At 43.1% G+C, this 21,603-nt stretch overlaps 1 protein-coding gene across 1 annotated transcript; it reads left to right on the top strand.

The window, feature by feature from the left end:
- The first annotated feature begins 9,550 nt into the window (after positions 1-9,550).
- Positions 9,551-19,578, top strand: LOC149447886 (C5a anaphylatoxin chemotactic receptor 1-like). The gene is made up of 2 exons (XM_089652006.1): positions 9,551-9,590; positions 16,273-19,578. Exon 2 carries the CDS (start codon positions 16,310-16,312, stop codon positions 17,378-17,380), a length of 1,071 nt encoding a protein of 356 aa, XP_089508132.1. The 5' UTR covers positions 9,551-9,590; positions 16,273-16,309; the 3' UTR covers positions 17,381-19,578.
- Positions 19,579-21,603: the final 2,025 nt, after the last annotated feature.

The following is a 21,603-nucleotide window of genomic DNA, read 5'->3' as shown; positions in this document are numbered from 1 at the left end:
AAGTTCACTTGTAAAGGACTTGCTGATGGTGCGGTCATTTTATCTAGTATCTACTTAGTAGCTTAAGTAAGGCTGGTATGGATTATGGCGGTGATCAGAATGCTGATATGGGGTATGGCGGTGATCAGAATGCTGATATGGGGTATGGCGGTGATCAGAATGCTGATATGGGGTATGGCGGTGATCAGAATGCTGATATGGGGTATGGCGGTGATCAGAATGCTAATATGGGGCATAGCGGTGATCAGGATGCTGGTATGGTGTATGACGGTGATCAGGATGCTGGTATGGTGTATGACGGTGATCAGGATGCTGATATGGTGTATGTCGGTGATCAGGATGCTGGTATGGGGCATGGCGGTGATCAGAATGCTGGTATGGTGTATGGCGGTGATCACGGTGCTGGTATGGGGTATGGCGGTAATCAGGGAGCTTATGTGGGGTATGGTGATCAGGACATTGGAATGGCAGTAATCAGGACATTGGTATGGTATATGGTGGTGTTTATGTGCGCACTGGGACAGGTGACAGGGCTGGCTGCATTGTTTAGTGTCCCTACACTGAGGCAGTGATCAGGGACACTGGGGGCACTGATCAGGGACACTGCTGTGGCTTGCAGTGCAGTCTGTAAGTGTACAAACAGCCTAACAGGTTGCTGTACACTCACAGGCTGCAGCATCGCTTCTCTCTGCTTTCACAGTGATAGCAGACAGAAGCAATCTTCAGTTTCACTTTGCATTGTTTAGATTAGACACATCAATTACAGAAGAAAAATAAAAAATAAAACAAACGTGATCACCTGGACACAGCGGTAACAAGATCTACTATGTGCAGGCAATATACCGATCGCCAGGCTCCAGTGTGCACGCTCTGTGAGCTGCTGAGCTGCCGATGCGGGCTGACATACAGGTACATTAGCCCGCATCGCAAAGCTTCCCGTCCACCATCTATAGTCTATGGGCAGACTAGAAGATGATAAAAAAAAAGTAAAGGAAAAAAAAATCCCTATTCGGTGTGCTGAACAGCAGTCCAGTCCCCATTGTACTTCCAGCACACATCATTTGAATCCTAACTGCAGCAAATAATACAGTCAAAAAAATCTACAAAAATGCACACATCCATTTCCATTTATGAAGACTGACAGCATTACAGGTATAAGAAATGAAGCTTCGATTGGGCTTTAATACACTTTGTACTTCATAAGTGATCTTTACTTCAATCCCAATAAAGGAAAACAATAACATTTTCAATCTGAATATATGCGGAGTTAGGCCCCGTGCACAATGGGCATTTAGCCCTGGTGCATGTGTCTCTGGCATTTAGCTGCAGGCGGAGTACACAAAGGTCCTTGTCCAGCCCCACTGCCAGCAGCGTGTGAAACTCTGACAGTTTGACAGATGCTGTAGTTGGACGAGACTGGATGGTGCACATAGCTATGCAAACGTTTAGGGCAGTATGCCCTCAGGGATGAATGCTTGCACATAGCCCCTGAGTGCATACTACTGTAAGACCTCTTGCACACGGCATTTTTGCAGCCACTTTTGGGGCATCTGGCATTTTTTTACTGCTTCCAAACAGCCCTCTATGTTATGCTATGTGTCCATGCACACAAGATTTTAGAAGCTTTTAGCAGCAGTAGTGTTTACCAGAAAGAGAAAAAACCCAGGGCCAGTGCATCTAGGAGCAGCAACGTTTTGGCAGGAAAAATGCTTGCGTGTAAACGCGGCTAAACACGCCTAAATCCGTGTTAATGCTAGGTGCGTTTAGCGCTTGAGCGTTAATTCATTTTAATGGACAGAATAAATGATTAAATGAATTATCGCCCAAGCACTTGACGCTTGTCAAAGCATTAGACACTTTGACAAGCGGCAAACATTTTTTTCTGCCGAAACGCTTTTTTTTGTGTGCATGAGACCATAATGTTTGTACTGCTTAGTGCACCAACCAGCCACAACAGCTGTCAGACTCCAACTCTCAGAGTTTTGCAGGCTTTCAGTAGTGGATCTGGACAGAACAGCTGTGCCCTTCACTTGCAACTAAGTGCTGGAGCCTCATGCACCTGAGTAAGCACCCAATGTGCATGAGGCCTTAGTCTATTACCCCCCGGTCACATCAGGTGCGACTTGGCATGCGATTTGAATGTAATGCGACTTGCAAATTGTATGCCAAGTCGCACCCTATTGTCCGCTATTAGAGCAGTCATATCGGTGCGGTTCAGACTTGGTCGGAGCAGCACCGATTTCTAAAGTATTACATGCACTACTTTTGGTGTGATTTGCATAGACATCTGTGTCAGATGTCTTTCAAATCATACCTCAAATCAGCAAGTCATCCGATTTTAAAATCATGCGACTTCACTGTGAGTCGCACAATTTCAAAATGATGTGACCGGGGTGTAAAAACTTATTTGAGATTCAGGCACAACATTACCTTCACATTTTACTTGTGCTCTGTGCCAAATGTTCATGTATTTATTTCATGTTCTCATTTGAATATCCCCCTCTAATGGCTATTTTTATTCCAGACTATAAAATGAGCATTCCTACTGAGATAAATTAATTTACAGGATAAGCCTCTCAAAGAATGTATTGTGTTGTATTTGTATTAAGGTTTTTAAATGCTAAAAAACATAGCTAAAATGAAGTCATACTAATGAAGTATGCAGATTAACACTGCTAACATCAGCTTCTGAAAATGCAAATTGATTGTTTGGTTGTCAAATTGATCTGGAGGGTTCAATCCAGGGGCATATCATCCATGTGTGCCGTGCACACGGGTCCTCAGGGAAGGGGGGCCCACTGTGCCCTGACACACACAGCACACATGAAGTAAGTAAAAGTTGGTCCATAACATTTCCGTGGGCCCCAATAGTTTCAATCAGAGGGGCATCAATGGACTTTTTTCATTTTGGCTCACAGGCAGAGGCAGCCAGAGCCACATTTTCCAATGCTAGGATTATTGTTCCAGCTGCTCAAAGACTCCAGGGGGCAGAGCCTAGTTACTGACTGTACTGTATGCCCTCTGTTAGCCTGCAGTGCTACTGATCACAAGTTCCCTGCACATACACTGTATTGCCAAAAGTATTGGGACACCCCTCCAAATCATTGGATTCAGGTGTTCCAATCACCTCCATGGCCATAGGTGTATACAATCAAGCACCTAGGCATGCAGATTGCTTCTACAAACATTTGTGAAAGAATGGGTCACTCTCAGGAGCTCAGTGAATTCAAGCGTGGTACCGTGATAGGTTGCCACCTATGCAATATGTCCATCTATGAAATTTCCTTACTACTAAATATTCCACGGTCAACTGTTAGTGGTAGTATAACAAGGTGGAAGCAACTGGGAACAACAGCAACTCAGACAGGAAGTGGTAGGCTGCTTAAATTGACAAAGCGTGGTCAGCGCATGCGCAGAAGTCACCACTTCATTGAATGGGTTTCCATGACCAAGCAGCTGCAGTCAAGCCTTATATCACCAAGTGCAATGTAAAGCATCGGCTGCAGTGGTGTAAAGCACGCCGCCACTGGACTCTAGAGCAGTGGAGACGTGTTCTTTGGAGTGATGAATCACTCTTCTCTGTCTGGCAATCTGATGAACGTGTTGGGTTTCTTGGTTGCCAGGAGTGCGGTACTTGCCTGACTGCATTGTGCCAAGTGTACAGTTTGATGGAGCTGAGATTATAGTGTGGGGTTGCTTTTCAGGGGTTGGGCTTGGCCCCTTAGTTCCAGTGAAGGGAACTCTTAAGGCGCCAGCATACCAAGACATTTTGGACAATTTCATGCTCCGAACTTTATGGGGATGGCCCCATCTTGTTCCAATATGACTGCACAGCAGTGCACAAAGCAAGGTCCATAAAGACATGGATGAGCGAGTTTTTGGGGTGGAGGAACTTGACTGGCCTCCACAGAGTCCTGACCTTAACCTGAAAGAACACCTTTGGGATGAATTAGAGCGGAGACTGCGAGCCAGGCCTTCTCGTCCAACATTAGTGCCTGACTTCACAAATGCGCTTCTGGAAAAAAACGGTCAAACATTCCCATAGACACACTCCTAAATCTTGGGGACAACCTTCTCAGAAGACTTGAGGCTGTTATAGCTGCAGAGGGTGGGCCAACTCAATATTGAACCCTATGGACTAAGACTGGGATGCCATTAAAGTACATGTGCATGTAAAGGCAGGCATCCCAAAACTTTTTTCAATATTGTGTATGTGTGATGACTGGGCATAGAAGAGGAAGTCTTCCTTCGCAGAATTTAGTGAGGTTCCATTCTTTGTGGTGGGGGTGGGGAGGTGGGAGGAAGAGTCAGTTACTTTATCAGTTAGTAGCTGCTGAATGGGATCTGTGGAAAGAACGAATGTTGGCTACCCAGAATGTTGCACAGAGAGCTGCCTGGGAATGGAGGGGGAAGGGGGAGAGCTGATGGACTTCCTGTAATCACCCTTAAAGCCACAAAAACGACACTTGGAACAGAAGATTTGTACCAGACAGTGGGGTGTAAGAAGCAAGTCACACACAGCATGTCATGCTATATGATCTCTTCAGACTTGATAGAGAGCCAGGAGCAGAGAAAAGTCTTTAGTGGTGTAATTTAGGGAGAGACTCTGTACTGGAAATGGAGGAGGGCATTGGCACTGGCCAGGGTTACCTATGTCTGAGCCTTGTGTAATGCACACTCCTGAGTACATTACACTCTTGAACCCTCTACTCCATGCACTATACACTCCTGAGCCCTGTAAAAGAATCAAACCTGAGCCCAGCACCTGCATGATACGCACTCCTGTGCTATGTACCATATGCTCTCCTGCACTGTGTACCATAAACACCTGCAGTGTGTACGATATGCACTCCTGCACTGTGTACGATACGTACTCCTGCACCGTGGCACTGTGTATGATACGCACTCCTGCACTGTGTATGATACGTACTCCTGCACCGTGGCACTGTGTATGATACGCACTCCTGCACTGTGTATGATACGCACTCCTGCACCGTGGCACTGTGTATGATACGCACTCCTGCACTGTGTATGATACGCACTCCTGCACTGTGTACGATACGCACTCCTGCACCGTGGCACTGTGTATGATACGCACTCCTGCACTGTGTATGATAGGCACTCCTGCACTGTGTATGATAGGCACTCCTGCACTGTGTATGATAGGCACTCCTGCACTGTGTATGATATGCACTCCTGCACTGTGTATGATACGCACTCCTGCACTGTGTATGATACGCACTCCTGCACTGTGTATGATACGCACTCCTGCACTGTGTACGATACGCACTCCTGCACCGTGGCACTGTGTATGATACGCACTCCTGCACTGTGTACGATACGCACTCCTGCACCGTGGCACTGTGTATGATACGCACTCCTGCACTGTGTATGATACGCACTCCTGCACTGTGTATGATAGGCACTCCTGCACTGTGTATGATATGCACTCCTGCACTGTGTATGATACGCACTCCTGCACTGTGTATGATACGCACTCCTGCACTGTGTATGATATGGACTCCTGCACTGTGTACGATACTTACTCCTGTACTGTGTACAATATGCACTCCTGCACTGTGTACGATACTTACTCCTGCACTGTGTACGATATGCACTCCTGCACTGTGTACGATACGTACTCTTGCACTGTGTACGATACGTACTCCTGCACCATGGCACTGTGTACGATATGCACTCCTGCACTGTGTACGATACGCACTCCTGCACTGTGTACGATACGCACTCCTGCACTGTGTACGACACGCACTCCTGCACTGTGTACGATACGCACTCCTGTACTGTGTACAATACGCACTCCTGCACTGTGTATGATACGCACTCCTCCACTGTGTATGATACGCACTCCTGCACTGTGTACGATACGCACTCCTGCACAGTGTACGATACGCACTCCTGCACTGTGTACGATACGTACTCTTGCACTGTGTACTATACGTACTCCTGCACTGTGTATGATATGCACTCCTGCACCGTGGCACTGTGTACGATACGCACTCCTGCACCATATACAATACTTGCTCCTGCACTGTGTACGATACGTACTCTTGCACTGTGTACGATACGTACTCCTGCACCGTGGCACTGTGTACGATACGCACTCCTGCACTGTGTACGACACGCACTCCTGCACTGTGTACGATACGCACTCCTGCACTGTGTACGACACGCACTCCTGCACTGTGTACGATATGCACTCCTGCAATGTGTACTATATGCACTCCTGTACTTTGAATGATAGGCACTCCTGTGCTATGTACAATACACACCCCTGCGCTGTGTGTTTCACGTAGACCAATTAATTTACACATATTGGGATTTTTTTTAGCAAAGACAAGTAGAAGAATACATTTTGGCCTAAATTTATGACAAAATTTGATTTTTAAAATTTTTTTATTGGACATGTTTAATATCAAAAAGTCAAAATATTGTTTTTTTCTCAAAATTGTACCTTTTTTTTAATAGCGCAAAAAATAAAAAATGCACAGGCGATCAAATACCACAGAAAGAAAGCTTGATTTGTGGGGAAAAAAAAGACATAAATGTAATTTGGGTGCAGCGTTGCATGACCGCGCAATTGTCAATTAAAGTAACGCAATGCTGTAATGCAAAAAATGGCCTGGTCAGGAAGGGGGGTAAATCCTCAGGAGGGCAAGTGGTTAAGGTAGTCTAGGACAAAGGGACAAAGTATTTACTTTTTTCATTCTACACAAAATCATTTGTAATGGAAGAGTTTATGTATACAGTACATGTATTATACAGGGCTCAAAATTTCAAGTCCTGAGCTACTATCCAGGCCTTAAGAGTTACTTACCACCTGTTGCCATACCCAACCCCTACCCTGTTCCGCCCCTAATTTTGCCCCTAAACATGCCCTCCAAAATTATCTCATGAAATGACACTGTTAAATGTTCCCTGCATTATATCAGGGTCCTCAAATGTCCCCCACATTACATAAGAGTCCCCAGATTACATCAGGGTCCCCCAAGTCCCCTCGCATTACATCAGGGTCCCCCGAGTCCCCACACATTACATCAGGGTCCTTAGAGTCCCCCTGCATTACATCAGGGTCCCCAGAGTCCCTCCACATTACATCAGGGTTCCTAGAGTTTCCCTGCATTACATCAGGGTCCCCAGAGTCCCCCCACATTACATCAGGGTCTTTAGAGTCCCCCTGCATTACATCAGGGTCTCCAGAGTCCCCCACAGTACATCGTGGTCCCCAGTGTCTCCCCACATTACATCAGGGTCTGCAGAGTCCCCTCACATTACATCAGAGTCCTTAGAGTTCCCCAACATTACATCAGGGTCCCCAGAATCACCCCGCATTACGATAGGGTCCCCAGAGTCCCCCCGCATTACATCAGGGTCTTTAGAGTCCCCCTGCATTACATCAGGGTCTCCAGAGTCCCCCACAGTAAATCGTGGTCCCCAGTGTCTCCCCACATTACATCAGGGTCCGCATAGTCCCCTCACATTACATCAGAGTCCTTAGAGTTCCCCAACATTACATCAGGGTCCCCAGAATCACCCCGCATTACGATAGGGTCCCCAGAGTCCCCCCGCATTACATCAGGGTCTTTAGAGCCCCCCTGCATTACATCAGGGTCTCCAGAGTCCCCCACAGTACATCGTGGTCCCCAGTGTCTCCCCACATTACATCAGGGTCCGCAGAGTCCCCTCACATTACATCAGAGTCCTTAGAGTTCCCCAACATTACATCAGGGTCCCCAGAATCACCCCGCATTACGATAGGGTCCCCAGAGTCCCCCCGCATTACATCAGGGTCCCCAATATCCCCCTAAACACTCCATTATACTTTGACCATGCACCGCATACAACTACAAACCCCCATAATCTCTCACTCACCAAACCATAACTCTATCAAGCATATCCTACCTTCCATCCAACCCAGCAGTACCTCAAATGTCCCATAGTCTACCACCCATAATAACCCCATGATCCTGAACCTGTCCAAACCACCCATATGCTTACACATGCACACGTACACGCACACATACACACACACACACACGTACACACACACACAGACACATGTTCATACACACACATAAAGATACATGTACAGCAGGGAAAAGAATTATTTCATCCCCTGCAGATTTTGTAAGTTTGCCCGCTTGCAAATAAATGAAGGGTCTATAATTTTTATCATAGGTGTATTTTAAATGATAGAGACAGAATATCAACCAAAAATCCAGAAAAAACACATGATACAAATGTTATAAATTAAGTTGCAGTCAGTGAATAAAATAAGTATTTGATCCCCTACCAACCAACAATAATTCTGTGAATAAATAAAATCTCGCTCGTGTCTACGAACCAAAGCAAACTTACTCGTAGTGATCATGAATAATACTGTAACATAAACAGTTTTGTAGCCCCTATTGCACACAACCCCTATCTCATATAAGGCATAATCAATAACAAAGAGAAACCAGTGCAACGCTACAAACCAAACCCAACCTGAATCCAAATGTGCTAAGGAAAATTTAATACATTGAAATAAAAAGTCCAAACATTTCTTCTTTATGGTGCTCCCTTCCTCCTGTGGTCACCAAGTGCTTCAAACAAAAGAGTGCATAATTCCACCACCAGATGTCTTCTCACTTCCAGCAGTGTGATCTCACATAATATTATGTTTGCACTTTTGGTCTCACAATGGACACTGAATATACGTAGACGCCGCTGTGAACACCTCATTCAGAATACAACTCTCACCACCAATTCACCTCATAAATAAAAAACTTCACATAGTGCGCAAAATTTTAAAACATTTTATTACCAAAAAAATATCCAAATGCGCACTCACATGTATAAGGTGCCTGACCGCACCAAGTGTATAACACCTTTATTATTGCTCCGCAATCTGGAGAAACTGTGCCATGAGGAGTCAGCTATAATAAAACTGCAGCAGTGTTCCCTCCGATATAATTATCCTTCCATATGCAAAATAACATAAACCGCAGGTGCCGTAATGCTCATCGTCTTAGATAGCAATGTGTCCTTGGGTATGAATGAATATGGGTCAGTGTGCACTACAGCTATAGTGATAGCCGGTTCCACATTGCATCATGACATCATCCAAAGCTCCTCCTCGATGCGTTTCCTCACTCGGTATGTGACTTTCTCAACTGATAGATTTCCTTCTTCCTAGTCAGATTATTATTTACAGCTAAATACAAAAAATAGATTAAAAGTTCACATTCTGAGGTCAGATAAAGCTCTATGGTGTTGAATACGCTAGTCTTTTCTCTGTGATCTACACATCTTTTAGATGGCAGTTTCTTCCCTTGTTTCTAACATCTAATCTCTCCATAATTAAGTTTTAATTGGTCAAAACTGTAAAAGATTAAATTGCTTTGATTACATCAGTTTTACTGTTGTAGTTACTAAATTAAAAATGTTACTCTTAGCAAATATCTCTTATCAATTTTGAATGTGGCGTAACACTGTCCTGAATGACGTTCAAGAGAAACCCTAATAAAAGAGGAAACTAGTATCTTCCTTTACTAGACAGCTGTTGGTAGACATCAGAACACTTTCTTCTGGTAAGTAATTTAACTATTACCCTTATATTTTAAAATGCAGAACAGCAGACAATATAAGAAAGCTTTAGGAACCACTTGTTTAGCTATAATTATTATGCTGAAATTCAAAATGCGTGCATTACGCAAAATATAAAAATTTTCTAGTATATTATTAATATTGATGGTATTATTATTGATGTAATAAAAAGATAAAATTGTTTCTAAATAAAATAGTGTTAATCCCCTGAAAGTGTAGTATTGATTTAGCTTTTTTAGAGCAAATCCCTTCAAAGTTTTAAACAAGATTAATAAAAATTAGGTCATTATATTATCTATATTTTGTAACAATTGGTAATGCATTAAAAAAAAGATGAGAATAGAACAAAGATCCTTAGAAAAAAGATAAAATGCTATTTTTAAGGTGAAACAAAAATTAGACTAAATCAAATTTTTTTTCCACTCTACAGTAGTTATACTGTACCTGTCCACCAAATATTCCCTGCATTTCACATTTGCAGGGTGTTAATATTGGGCATCTGATAAATATGCAAATGTTGCTTGTGATAGTAACACCTAAGTGAAGGTGCGGTCAGTCTTTTACAAATATGTTCCCTAGTACAGTGAATTTGTTGTTTTGAAATTTTTTTTTAGAAGACTAAAGACTTTTTAAAGTTTTGAATAGAGTGGGGAAGGATACGAACCTCTGTTTGGGTTTTCTGCTATCCTGAACTTTAGGCTAAAATGGCCGTATACAATCAGTTATTTTCAATCAGTCGGAGGTCTGAATTAAAAGAAACAAAAATGAACAGATTCCTTCATCCACACAAATTGGATGAATGGGTCATGTTCGGTAGTGGTACTGCCCACCAGATGTGACAGGGAGTACATTGCACCTGTTGCATGTACATAATGTCTGCCATCTACCTTTGCAGCTTATTGGGGGCAGTCGGGAGGCAGTAAAAATGCAGTTAAACTGCTTATTTTTACCAGCCTCAACCACAAGTGTAAATGAGCCCTTAATATCACAATGACAACAATTTCACCAGAAATGGGGGAAAATCTGCAACATGGACACAGGCAATAAAAAGCTGACAGGAGCTCTAGTCTTCCCCTATTTTCCCAAAAATATTTTCCCCACTTCTGGTGAAACTTACAACTGTAATAATAAGTACGGGGAAATATTTTTAAAGCTTACCTTACATGTCTTACTGTGCATCCTTTGTACAATCTACTGTATATTTACCAAAACTGAGGACCTACCTAACTATTCATTCAAGATGTATCTAATCAAGCAGAGGTGTGTGGGTTAGCTTAACCACTTACCCTCCAGAGGATTTACTCCCCTTCCATTTTTTGCTATTCAGCGCTGCGCTATTTCATCTGGTAATTGTGTGGTCATGCAATGCTATACCCATACGAAATGTATGTTCTTTTTTCACACAAATAGAGAGTTTTCTTTTGGTGGTATTTGATCACTTCCTGATTTTTTATTTTTTGCACTGTAAACAAGAAAAGACCAAAACATTTTTTAAAAAATATGTTTTCGTTTTCTTTCATTTTCCAAAAACTTGTGGCAACAAACGAGATCTGCAAAATACCCACCATGCTTCTTATCAAATTTCTAGAGGTGTCTACTTTCCAAAAAGGGGTAATTTGAGGGAAGGAAGGTGGTTCGTACTATTCTGGCATTTCAGGGTCTACAAGACTATGATAGGTAGTCAGGAAGTGTAATGAGGAAATAAAGCCCTTTAAAAGCCTGAAGGTTCATATTGGATTTTGGGGTAGTGTATGTGGCTTGACTGTAAGAAAGTCACTCACATGTGGTATCCCCATACTCAGGAGAAGTAGCAGAATGTATTTTTGGAGTAATTCCACATATAACCATGGCACGTGAGAGCAATATATCATTTAAGTGACAATTTTGTGTAAAAAAAATAATTTTTCCAAAAACTTGTGGTAAAAAAATTAATTCTTCTATTGACTCAACGTGCCTCTCAGCAAATAGTTTGGGGTGTCTAATTTCCAAAAAGGGGTCTTTTGGGGGGAAGGGGGGCAGCTTCTACCCAGCAGTAGAAGTTTATGCCACACATCACTCACTCTTCTGACCACCTGAAGACCAAGCCATTTCTGACACTTTTTTTGTTCACATGAAAAAAATTGTATTTTTTGCTATGAAATTACTTTGAACCTTCAAATGTTATATATTTTTTTTAAAGTAGACACCCTAGTGAATAAAATGATGGGTGCTGCAATTTTTTATGTCACATTGTACTCAGGTAGCGATTTTTCAAACACAAATTTTTTGAAAAAAAAATTTTTTTTATTTTTAATGCACAAAAACACAATATATTGGACAATTGTGTGGTAACATATATAATATGAAGGTATGTCGTGTAAATAGATACCAAACATGACATGCTTTAAAACTGCGCACGCCCCGCGCAATGGCGACAAACTGCATACATTTTTAATATCCATAGGTGACGCTTTAAAAGCCTTTACAGGCTACCATTTTAGATTTACACAGGAGGTTTAGTACTAGAATTACTGCCCTCTATCTGATGTTCGCGGCAATACCTCACATGCATAGTGCAGCCACTGTTTAGATACTGACACAGGGCCAACGCTTGCGTATGCCATTGCGCACACGCAGGGTGCTTTCATTTTTATTATTATTCAGCTGGACAAATTCAGGGTTACCCCGAGGATGAAAGGGTATTGTCGTTGAAATGCGTAAATCGCATTATATTCTCATATCACTAGTACGGGCACTCTGCTGCACATGAGAATCATCATGCAATTGTACCACCTCAGCAACCTAGGAACAGAGTGGGGTATGCCTGTCCTTAGCAGAGACCTCTACTCCATTGTCTGAGCTATCTGTCAGGGTGCTGCTGCTGTCTACAGCTTAGTATTCTGAGCCTGATTCTGTCAGTGAGGATTCCCCTCTCACCTGACATGGTCAGAATCCTGTAGGCCTTTCACTGGACATTTTGGCCACTAAATGTATAGGTACCTAGTGTCAGGGACTGTTTGAACCACTACCAAAAAATGTACCTACTAGTGCTAGCAGAGATCATGCCTGATCTTGCTAACCCTGCAGTTTGTGTGCAATGTATCAAGTCCACTGACACTGCACTTGCTGGGGGAGAAGGGGGGGGTTAAGCGTAGGGGCTCGACGCAGGTGCTGGCAGGTGTCGGGGCTAATCCTGCTAACGCTGTGTTTTCGGGGACACTATACTATTATGAACACTGGTATAGTTCTGGTCTGATTAAAGATATTGATCGGTTCAGACACTATACTAGCAATAGAGGTTTATTGTGTATGTGAGCGTGTTCCTTGCAATCAAATACACTATCTGGGAGGGACTCTAATGCTAGCTGAAGTCACCTGTGGCACTAATACAGTGATCAGTAAAAAAAATCTGTACACTGTAATAATGACACTGGTGACAGGGAAGTGAAGGGGTTAACTGAGGGATGACCAAGGGGTTAAATATGACCTAGCTGTGCTTTTACTGTAAAAGTGTGCTGCTTTTACTCACATAGATCTGCTTCCTTCTCTCTGGAATGGAATGTGTCCTAGGGAGAGAAGATTGCATCATTTCCTGTAAACACAGGTACAGGAAGATCTTTGATAGGGTAGTGATCAATCAGCAGATCCAGGCCGAACATAACTGACCTGAATCTGCTGATAGATTGGTGCAGCACTGAATCACGGTACTGCCGGGCCGGCAGGCGCACGCTCCCGACCCGCGATCACGGCTGGAGCATGGATCACATGTATATACGTGATTTTGTGCAGGGACTCTGCACTGTAGCAGTAATCCTGCTATAGGGTGGAGTTAAAGTGGTTAATGGTAGTCGTAGTAGTAATTTAAAGTATATTTAAATCCAGCTGTGTCTCATGAGGGAGATTTCCCTTGACTTCCTGTCCTATAGACTCTAAAGGAAGTGAGATGATCTCTCTCCAAAGTAAGGGAAACCCCCCTTTAATGGCTGTCACAGTAAATACTGAAAGATTCCTTCTCTGTTCTGGTGGCATCTAAAAAATTGTGGATTTACCATCACTTTCATTCCTTGTGCCTTTGGTGAAAAGGACAGAAAGAGTAAAACACCCAGGTTGCACAAAGACCAATAAAAACCTGACAGAGGTCATAACCTCATCAATGTTCCCAAATCTAAAAAATGGCTTTAACTATACTTTAAGAAAAAGGTTGTGCTCTAACACATTATACAGACTATGGATTCACATTAAATACACCAGATGAAGTCCCGTGGTGCTGAATACCCCATCCAATATACCTACCCTCTGCTGCCAATTCTCTGCTGTGTTTCTTTCCTAACCTTGAACTTTTTATCAAATGATCTCTTTTAAAGAATGTTATCCCTCCTATTATTCTAAATTAATCAATTCCAGCATGGATAATAAAATAGCTTAATCTCAATATTTGAGTATGTGTGTCATTTAAAGGTTAATTAACATTAGCAGTGTGCTTTGGTGACTTACCGTATTTTCCGGCATATAAGATGACTTTTTAACCCATGAAAATCGTATCAAAAGTCGGGGGTCGTCTTATACGCAGGTATACGGCATGCTGACACTTTGTGTCAGGGCGGCATTTTTAGGGGGGCGGCGCGGAGCCGTGCCACCCCCCCTTCCAACGGAAGGGACACTAAGTACAGGGGCGGGCTGCTGTTTCTTACCTGACTCCAGTCCCAGTCCCACGACGGTCCAGTCCAGGAAGCGCGGCTGCTCCTTCATTCAGTTTGGCCGCTCGATGTTCGCGTGGCCGCTCGGCTCCGCCTCCTCACCGGTGATTGGGCGCCAGAACTGTAGCTCAGGAAAGGCACACAGGCAGCCAATCACCGACAAGGAGCGGTACCACGAAAATCGAGTGAGGGAATGGGCGGTAAGTGTGCCGTGCAGAGGTGCAGCCAACATACGACACAAATGACACATGCTGGAACAGGGGTCAGCAAGTGTCATTGGTGTCAGTGGGAGGAATAGTGCCCCATCATTGGTGTCACTGATGCTAATGATGGGGCATTATTCCTCCCACTGACACCAACGATGGGGCACTATTCCTCCACCCACTGACACCAACAATGGTGCACTATTCCTCCTTCCCACTGACACCAACAATGGGGCACTATTCCTCCCCCCCACTGACACCAACGATGGGGCACTATTCCACCCCCCACTGACACCAACATTGGTGGGGCACATTGGTGGGCCAACATTGGGGTACTATTCCTCCCACTGACACCAATGTTGGGACACTATTCCTCCCACTGACACCAAAGATGGGGCACTATTCCCTCCACTGATACCAATGATGGGGCACTATTCCTCCCACTGATACCAATGATGGGCCATTATTCCTCCCACAGATACCAATGATAGGGCACTATTCCTCACACTGACACCAATGATGGGGCATAATTCCTCCCACTGACACCAATGATGGGGCATGATTCCTCCCACTGACACCAATGATGGGGCATGATTCCTCCCACTGACACCAATGATGGGGCACTATTCCTCCCACTGACACCAATGATGGGGTGCTATTCCCACTGACACCAATGATGGGGTACTATTCCTCCCACTGACACCAATGTTGGGACACTATTCCTCCCACTGACACCAAAGATGGGGCACTATTCCCCCCACTGATACCAATGATGGGGCACTATTCCTCCCACTGATACCAATGATGGGCCACTATTCCTCCCACTGACACCAATGATGGGGTACTATTCCTCCCACTGACACCAAAGATGGGGCACTATTCCCCCCACTGATACCAATGATGGGGCACTATTCCTCCCACTGATACCAATGATGGGCCACTATTCCTCCCACAGTTACCAATGATAGGGCACTATTCCTCCCACTGACACCAATGATGGGGCACTATTCCTGCCACTGATACCAATGATGGGGCATGATTCCTCCCACTGACACCAATGATGGGGCACTATTCCTCCCACTGACACCAATGATGGGGCATGATTCCTCCCACTGACACCAATGATGGGGCGCTATTCCTCCCACTGACACCAATGATGGGGTGCTATTCCCACTGACACCAATGATGGGGCACTATTTCTCCCACTGACACTGATGGAGTACTATTCCTCCCACACTGACACGAATGATGGGACACTATTCCTCACACACTGACACTAATGATGGGGCACTATCATTGGTGTCAGTGGGAGGAATAGTGTCCCATCATTGGTGTCAGTGGGAGGAATAGTGCCCCATCATTTGTGTCAGAGCGAGGAATAGCGCCCCATCATTGGAATACCATACCATATTGAAATCAAATCTGATGTTTTTTAATTTTTATTTGGTGTGCATTGGAAGAGGGGTAGTCTTATACGGTGAGTATAGCCCAAGCCCTATATTTTAACAGGAAAAGTAGGGGGTTGTCTTATACGCCCAGTCATCTTATACGCCGGAAAATACAGTAACTACGCCAATCTGGCATTAGATTCTTATAACTATAATATAAGCTTAGATATGTTAGATTAAAAAAATATATATAGATAGATATACAGATAATGAGAAACAACATGGTTAGACTCAATAGAAATAATACTATTAATATTATTTTGTTTATTTCACAAAGCACTGCACTGACTGTACTATGTCCAGTGATTAACCCCATACACTTGCTAATTTGTTTTATAGGTCATCAAAGAAACTAGACCTTTTTGGGTAATTCATCATGAATAATACGCATGACATCAACTATAACAACGACATCTACGATGACATTGATGATTTCTTTTTTAACGTCCTTAATGAAACTGAATCTCCTCCCAACTATCCAGAACTTTACACAGTTTCCACAGTTGATTGGTTTGCAATGATCATGTACTGTATGGTGTTTGTCCTCGGTGTTCCTGGCAATGGTCTGGTGGTGTGGGTAACCACCTTTGAAATGAAAAGGACCGTAAATTCAGTTTGGTTCCTAAACCTGGCAGTGGCAGACCTTCTGTGTTGTTTTGCTGTGCCATTTTCAATCATGTGGATAGCCCTTGGACACTGGCCACTGGGTCTTTTTGCCTGCAAGACTATCCCTTCTATATTATTGGTCAACATGTATGCTAGTGTCCTCCTCCTCACTATGATCAGTATTGACCGTTGTGCCTTGGTCCTCAAACCTGTGTGGTGCCAAAACAAGAGGACTGTGAATAAAGCGTATGTGGCATGTTTGGTAATATGGATCCTGGCCATTACTCTGAGCACTCCTTCCTTTGTGTTTCGAAATACAACTGAGAAGAATTACAATAAAGAGGGTTGTGTCTATGATTATTCTTTCCTTAAAGATCAGAAACAGAAGGTGGAGAATTTAATTGCTATTTTCCGATTACTGATGGGTTTTGTCATCCCATTTGTGGTCATTACTGCTTGCTACAGTGTGCTTTTGAGGAGAGTGAGTGGACGATACACCCAATCTACTAAGACTGTGAAGATCATCCTCATTGTGATCATTGGGTTTTTTTTTTGCTGGCTTCCATACCATGTCGCTGGACTCATCCTAACTGTGCATAATATCAACTCAAACTTATACACAACATTTCAAAATGTGGACACACTTTTCATTGCACTGGCCTTTGTCAATAGCTGCATTAACCCAATTATTTATGTGCTAGCAGGTCGGGAGTTCAAAAGCAAATTCAAAAGATCCATTAAGTTTATTCTTAAGAATGCCCTCGCAGAAGATGTGAGTTCACTTGACTCTAAGAGGTCAAAGTTAGCTAGTGAAACCAAAAACACAGAGGCTGCTGTGTAGGACACAACTAAAGTTGTTCACTATCTGTTATTTCTAGCAACAACAAATAAAATCAAGCAGCTGTATTATTTACTCAAATGCCCTTCCTGGCCACATTATTATTATTATACAGTATTTATAAAGCGCCAATGGTTCGCTCAGCGCTGTGCATTACAAAGGGGGACAGAACATGTGACAGAACAATACCAATACAATGCAAAACATGAGGGGATCGAGGGCCCTGCTCTTTCGAGCTTACAATCTAGGAGGGAGGGGATAGTGGTACAGGAGGAGATAGCTGTGGGGGATGGAGTGGTAGGAAGAGTGGAGGAGGTTGGTCAAGTTAGCAGGGGGTGGGGTAGGCTTCCCTGAAGAGATGGGTTTTCAGGGTGCGCCTAAAGGAGAGGAGAGTAGGTGATAATCTGATGGGTTGGGGTAGGGAGTTCCAGAGGATGGGTGACACCCTGGAGAAGTCCTGGAGGTGGGCATGGGAGGAGGAGACCAGGGAACTAGAGAGAAGGAGGTCTTGTGAGGAGCGGAGTGTGCGTGCTGGGCGGTACTTGGATATTAGGTCAGTGATGTAGTTCGGGGCAGTATGGTGGACAGCTTTGTACGTCAGTGTTAGGATTTTGAATTTGATCCTTTGCGCAATCGGAAGCCAGTGGAGGGATTGGCAGAGGGGGGTGGCGGAGATGGAGCGGTTGGAAAGGTGAACGAGTCTGGCAGCCGTATTGAGGATCGACTGAAGCGGGGATAGCCAGCGGCGAGGCAGGTCAGTGAGCAGGGAGTTGCAGTAGTCGAGTCGTGATATGATGAGGGAGTGGATGAGCTGTTTAATGGTTTCTGGGGTTAGGAACATCAGTTTTATTCTGCAGTATGGGTGCGGATACTTGAACTTGAATTGTACAGTAAAGCTCCCTAAAACCATGAACTGACAGCTGCATGATGTAGTCACCCAACCCTGTTATATGGACTATGAAGTGACTATGTAGTGAGAGGGCTGTCTGCACAGTTGTCTGTATTTCTATAAAGGGTAGGACAGTTTGGAACAGTTTGTCATGAAAAAGCAAAAAGATCGACCCCAAAAACCAACGCCTGTAAGTAGGTTTAAATTAGATAAGCTTTATTGACATACACTGTACACATGTGTGGGGTTACAAGCCAACATAGGGATGAAAGCAGCTACGATTGTATAGATTTATTTACACTCTGCATGTCAAGATTATGATCACCTTCTAACATGATTTGTTATTATTATTTATCCAATCATAAAACAGAATAACTTTAATGTCCATGTCCGTCAGATGTGTCCTTTAAGAAGGCTGGCAGGGTGTTGACAGATCTGGTGGCTTCTGACATCTGGTAATGTCCTTTAAATCATGCCTTGGGTCATGAGAAAATGACTTTACAAAATTCCCCTCATAAACAAATTTACTAGGTTTAATACCTGTCCTGACTTGGTTTCTATTTAAGTTTTAACATATGGCTTTGCCTTACAATTGAGGCATCCCTAAGATGGCTGGCACTGTTAAAAAAATAGTGGGGGATGAGTGATTCAGCAAGGATCATCTGTAATTTCCCTATACACTGGCTGTATTTGCCATTGCTTCTCTCCTGCTCCTCAAACTCATATGCCGATTCTTCATATTTTTGTGGTTAGCGGTTATAAAGGTGTCAGACTGTCCTTGAGTATTTACCTAGGAAGACGTTAGATATTGTATTGGGTAATGTTGCTTTCATTATGATTTTTGATTCACTAATAGCACTACCCTAAGAACCAGCTTCACGTTCAAAATTATGAGATGGGGACAGTGGGGGACACCACAATTTGGTTGCAAATCAGATCTCCATTGGACAGCACATGAAGAGAAACAAAACAGTAGGATTTATGTGGCCAATAAAGTATAGATGAAGCATTTTACGACTTTAAAAAGCCTGTAACATAAAACACTTTAGTGTAGCATAGGTTATTGTATATATATATATATATATATATATACTTATTTTAAAAACACTGTAAAATCCTTTTATGCTATGGAAGTCAGAACAACAGACAAGGAATTCTAATGCATGTCCATATGCATTTAAATTGAATCATAAATCATTATTTATTTATGCCAACTGTCTGTTTTAAATAGAGAGGAGCGAGTAGGGCAAGGTGAACTGTTTTTTTTGTTTTTGTTTTTTATTAATAAAGGTAATATGTGAATGCACTTTAATCTCTGAAGTTATTTTTTTGATTATTATTAATCTATTAATAACAAGCAAAAACCTTTTGGTGTTTAGGTGGCATCAGAATGTGGTAATTAATGTTTATTGGAATATTTTTTAGTATTGTTGTTTAATAAATGTAAATATATATAAATATATATATATATACAGTTGTGGCCAAAATTATTCAACCCCCACTGAAATTGAGTGTTTTGGCCAGTTTGACATTGCTTTTGATCATTCAGTCATCTTGCTTACATTTACATTAAAGAGGCACTTGTAGGTCAGACAAATATAACATAACAGTTATAATGAAATAACCACAAATGTCTTTTCTGTGCTCACAGCATTATCAGTTTTATTCAACCCCCAAGTGACATTCAATCTTAGTACTTAGTACAGCATCCTTTTACAGTTATAACAGCTTTTAAACGTGAAGCATAGCTTGACACAAGTGTCTTGCAGCGATCTACGGGTATCTTCGCCCATTCTTCATGGGCAAAGGCCTCCAGTTCAGTCACATTCTTAGGCTTGCGCACTGCAACTGCTTTCTTTAAGTCCCACCAGAGGTTCTCAATCGGATTTAAGTCTGGTGACTGCGATGGCCACTCCAAAATGTTCCAGCCTTTCCTCTGCAACCATGCTCTAGTGGACTTGGAGGTATGCTTGGGATCATTGTCCTGTTGAAAGGTCCAACGTCTCCCAAGCCTCAGGTGTGTGACGGACTGCATCACGTTTCCATCCAATATCTCCTGGTACTGAAGAGAATTCATGGTACCTTGCACACGCTGAAGCTTCCCTGTACCTGCAGAAGCAAAACAGCCCCAAAGCATGATTGACCCTCCACCATGCTTCACAGTAGGCAAGGTGTTCTTTTCATCATAGGCCTTGTTCTTCCTCCTCCAAACATAGCGTTGATCCATGGGCCCAAACAGTTCTAATTTTGTTTCATCAGTCCACAGAACACTATCCCACAACTTTTGTGGTTTGTCCACATGGCTTTTGGCATACTGCAGTCGACTCTTCTTATTCTTTGGAGACAGCAAGGGGGTACGCCTGGGAGTTCTGGCACGGAGGCCTTCATTACGCAGTGTGCGTCTTATTGTCTGGGCTGAAACTTCTGTACCCACATCTGACAAATCTTTTCTCAGTTCCTCAGCAGTCACACGGGGACTTCTCTCCACTCTACGCTTCAGGTAGCGCACAGCAGTCGAAGTCAGCATCTTCTTTCTGCCACGACCAGGTAGCGTTTCAACAGTGCCCTTTGCCTTGAATTTGCGAATGATGCTTCCTAAGGTGTCTCTTGGTATGTTTAACATCTTTGCAATCTTCTTATAGCCATTGCCCTTCCTGTGAAGAGAAATCACCTCTTCTCTTGTCTTCCTGGACCATTCTCTTGCCTTCACCATGTTTGTAACCACACCAGTAAATGTCTAGAAGGAGCTGAGTATCACAGTCATTTTAAAGCTGCCTAATTGGTGCTTATTATGCTTGATTGCTGCTCGGTGACATCCACAGGTGTTTTCAATACCTGATGGAAAGCACCTGTATGAACCTCTGTTCTTCAGAGTGGTAGTCTTTAAGGGGTTGAATAATTGTGGCAATGAAGAAACCACATAAGAACCATTTACTACTGTATTACATAAACAATTGATGTCATTTTAGTTGCATTTGGGTAGTTACAACGTCCTTGTAGGATTTGATTCTGAATACAATTCCAAATGTACACTATAGTCCCTAAACCCCTTTACAGCATTGGGGGTTGAATAATTTTGGCCACAACTGTATATATGTAATAAAACATAAATTCCATCTTGTTTAGCATTCCTGTTGTCTTTATACATGGCCTTGTTATACACTATTTGACTGCTGTGCATTTGTTTTTTCTGGCGGTGGTTTGAAAACAGTTTACGTTTTTCTACTAACATTTGTAATATACATTGATCAGCCATAACGTTTTGCACACCCACCTAATATTGAGTAGGTCCCCTATTGGCCACCAAAACAGCCCCCTTTTCTGTCAGAACAGCCCT

The sequence above is a fragment of the Staurois parvus genome, unplaced genomic scaffold (assembly GCF_062004578.1).
Source record: "Staurois parvus isolate SC_StPar_1 unplaced genomic scaffold, SC_StPar_1.0 ptg000668l, whole genome shotgun sequence".
NCBI classification, from domain to species: Eukaryota; Metazoa; Chordata; class Amphibia; order Anura; family Ranidae; genus Staurois; species Staurois parvus.
Note: the sequence above shows the minus strand (reverse complement) of the source record. Positions and strands in the feature narration are given on the sequence as shown.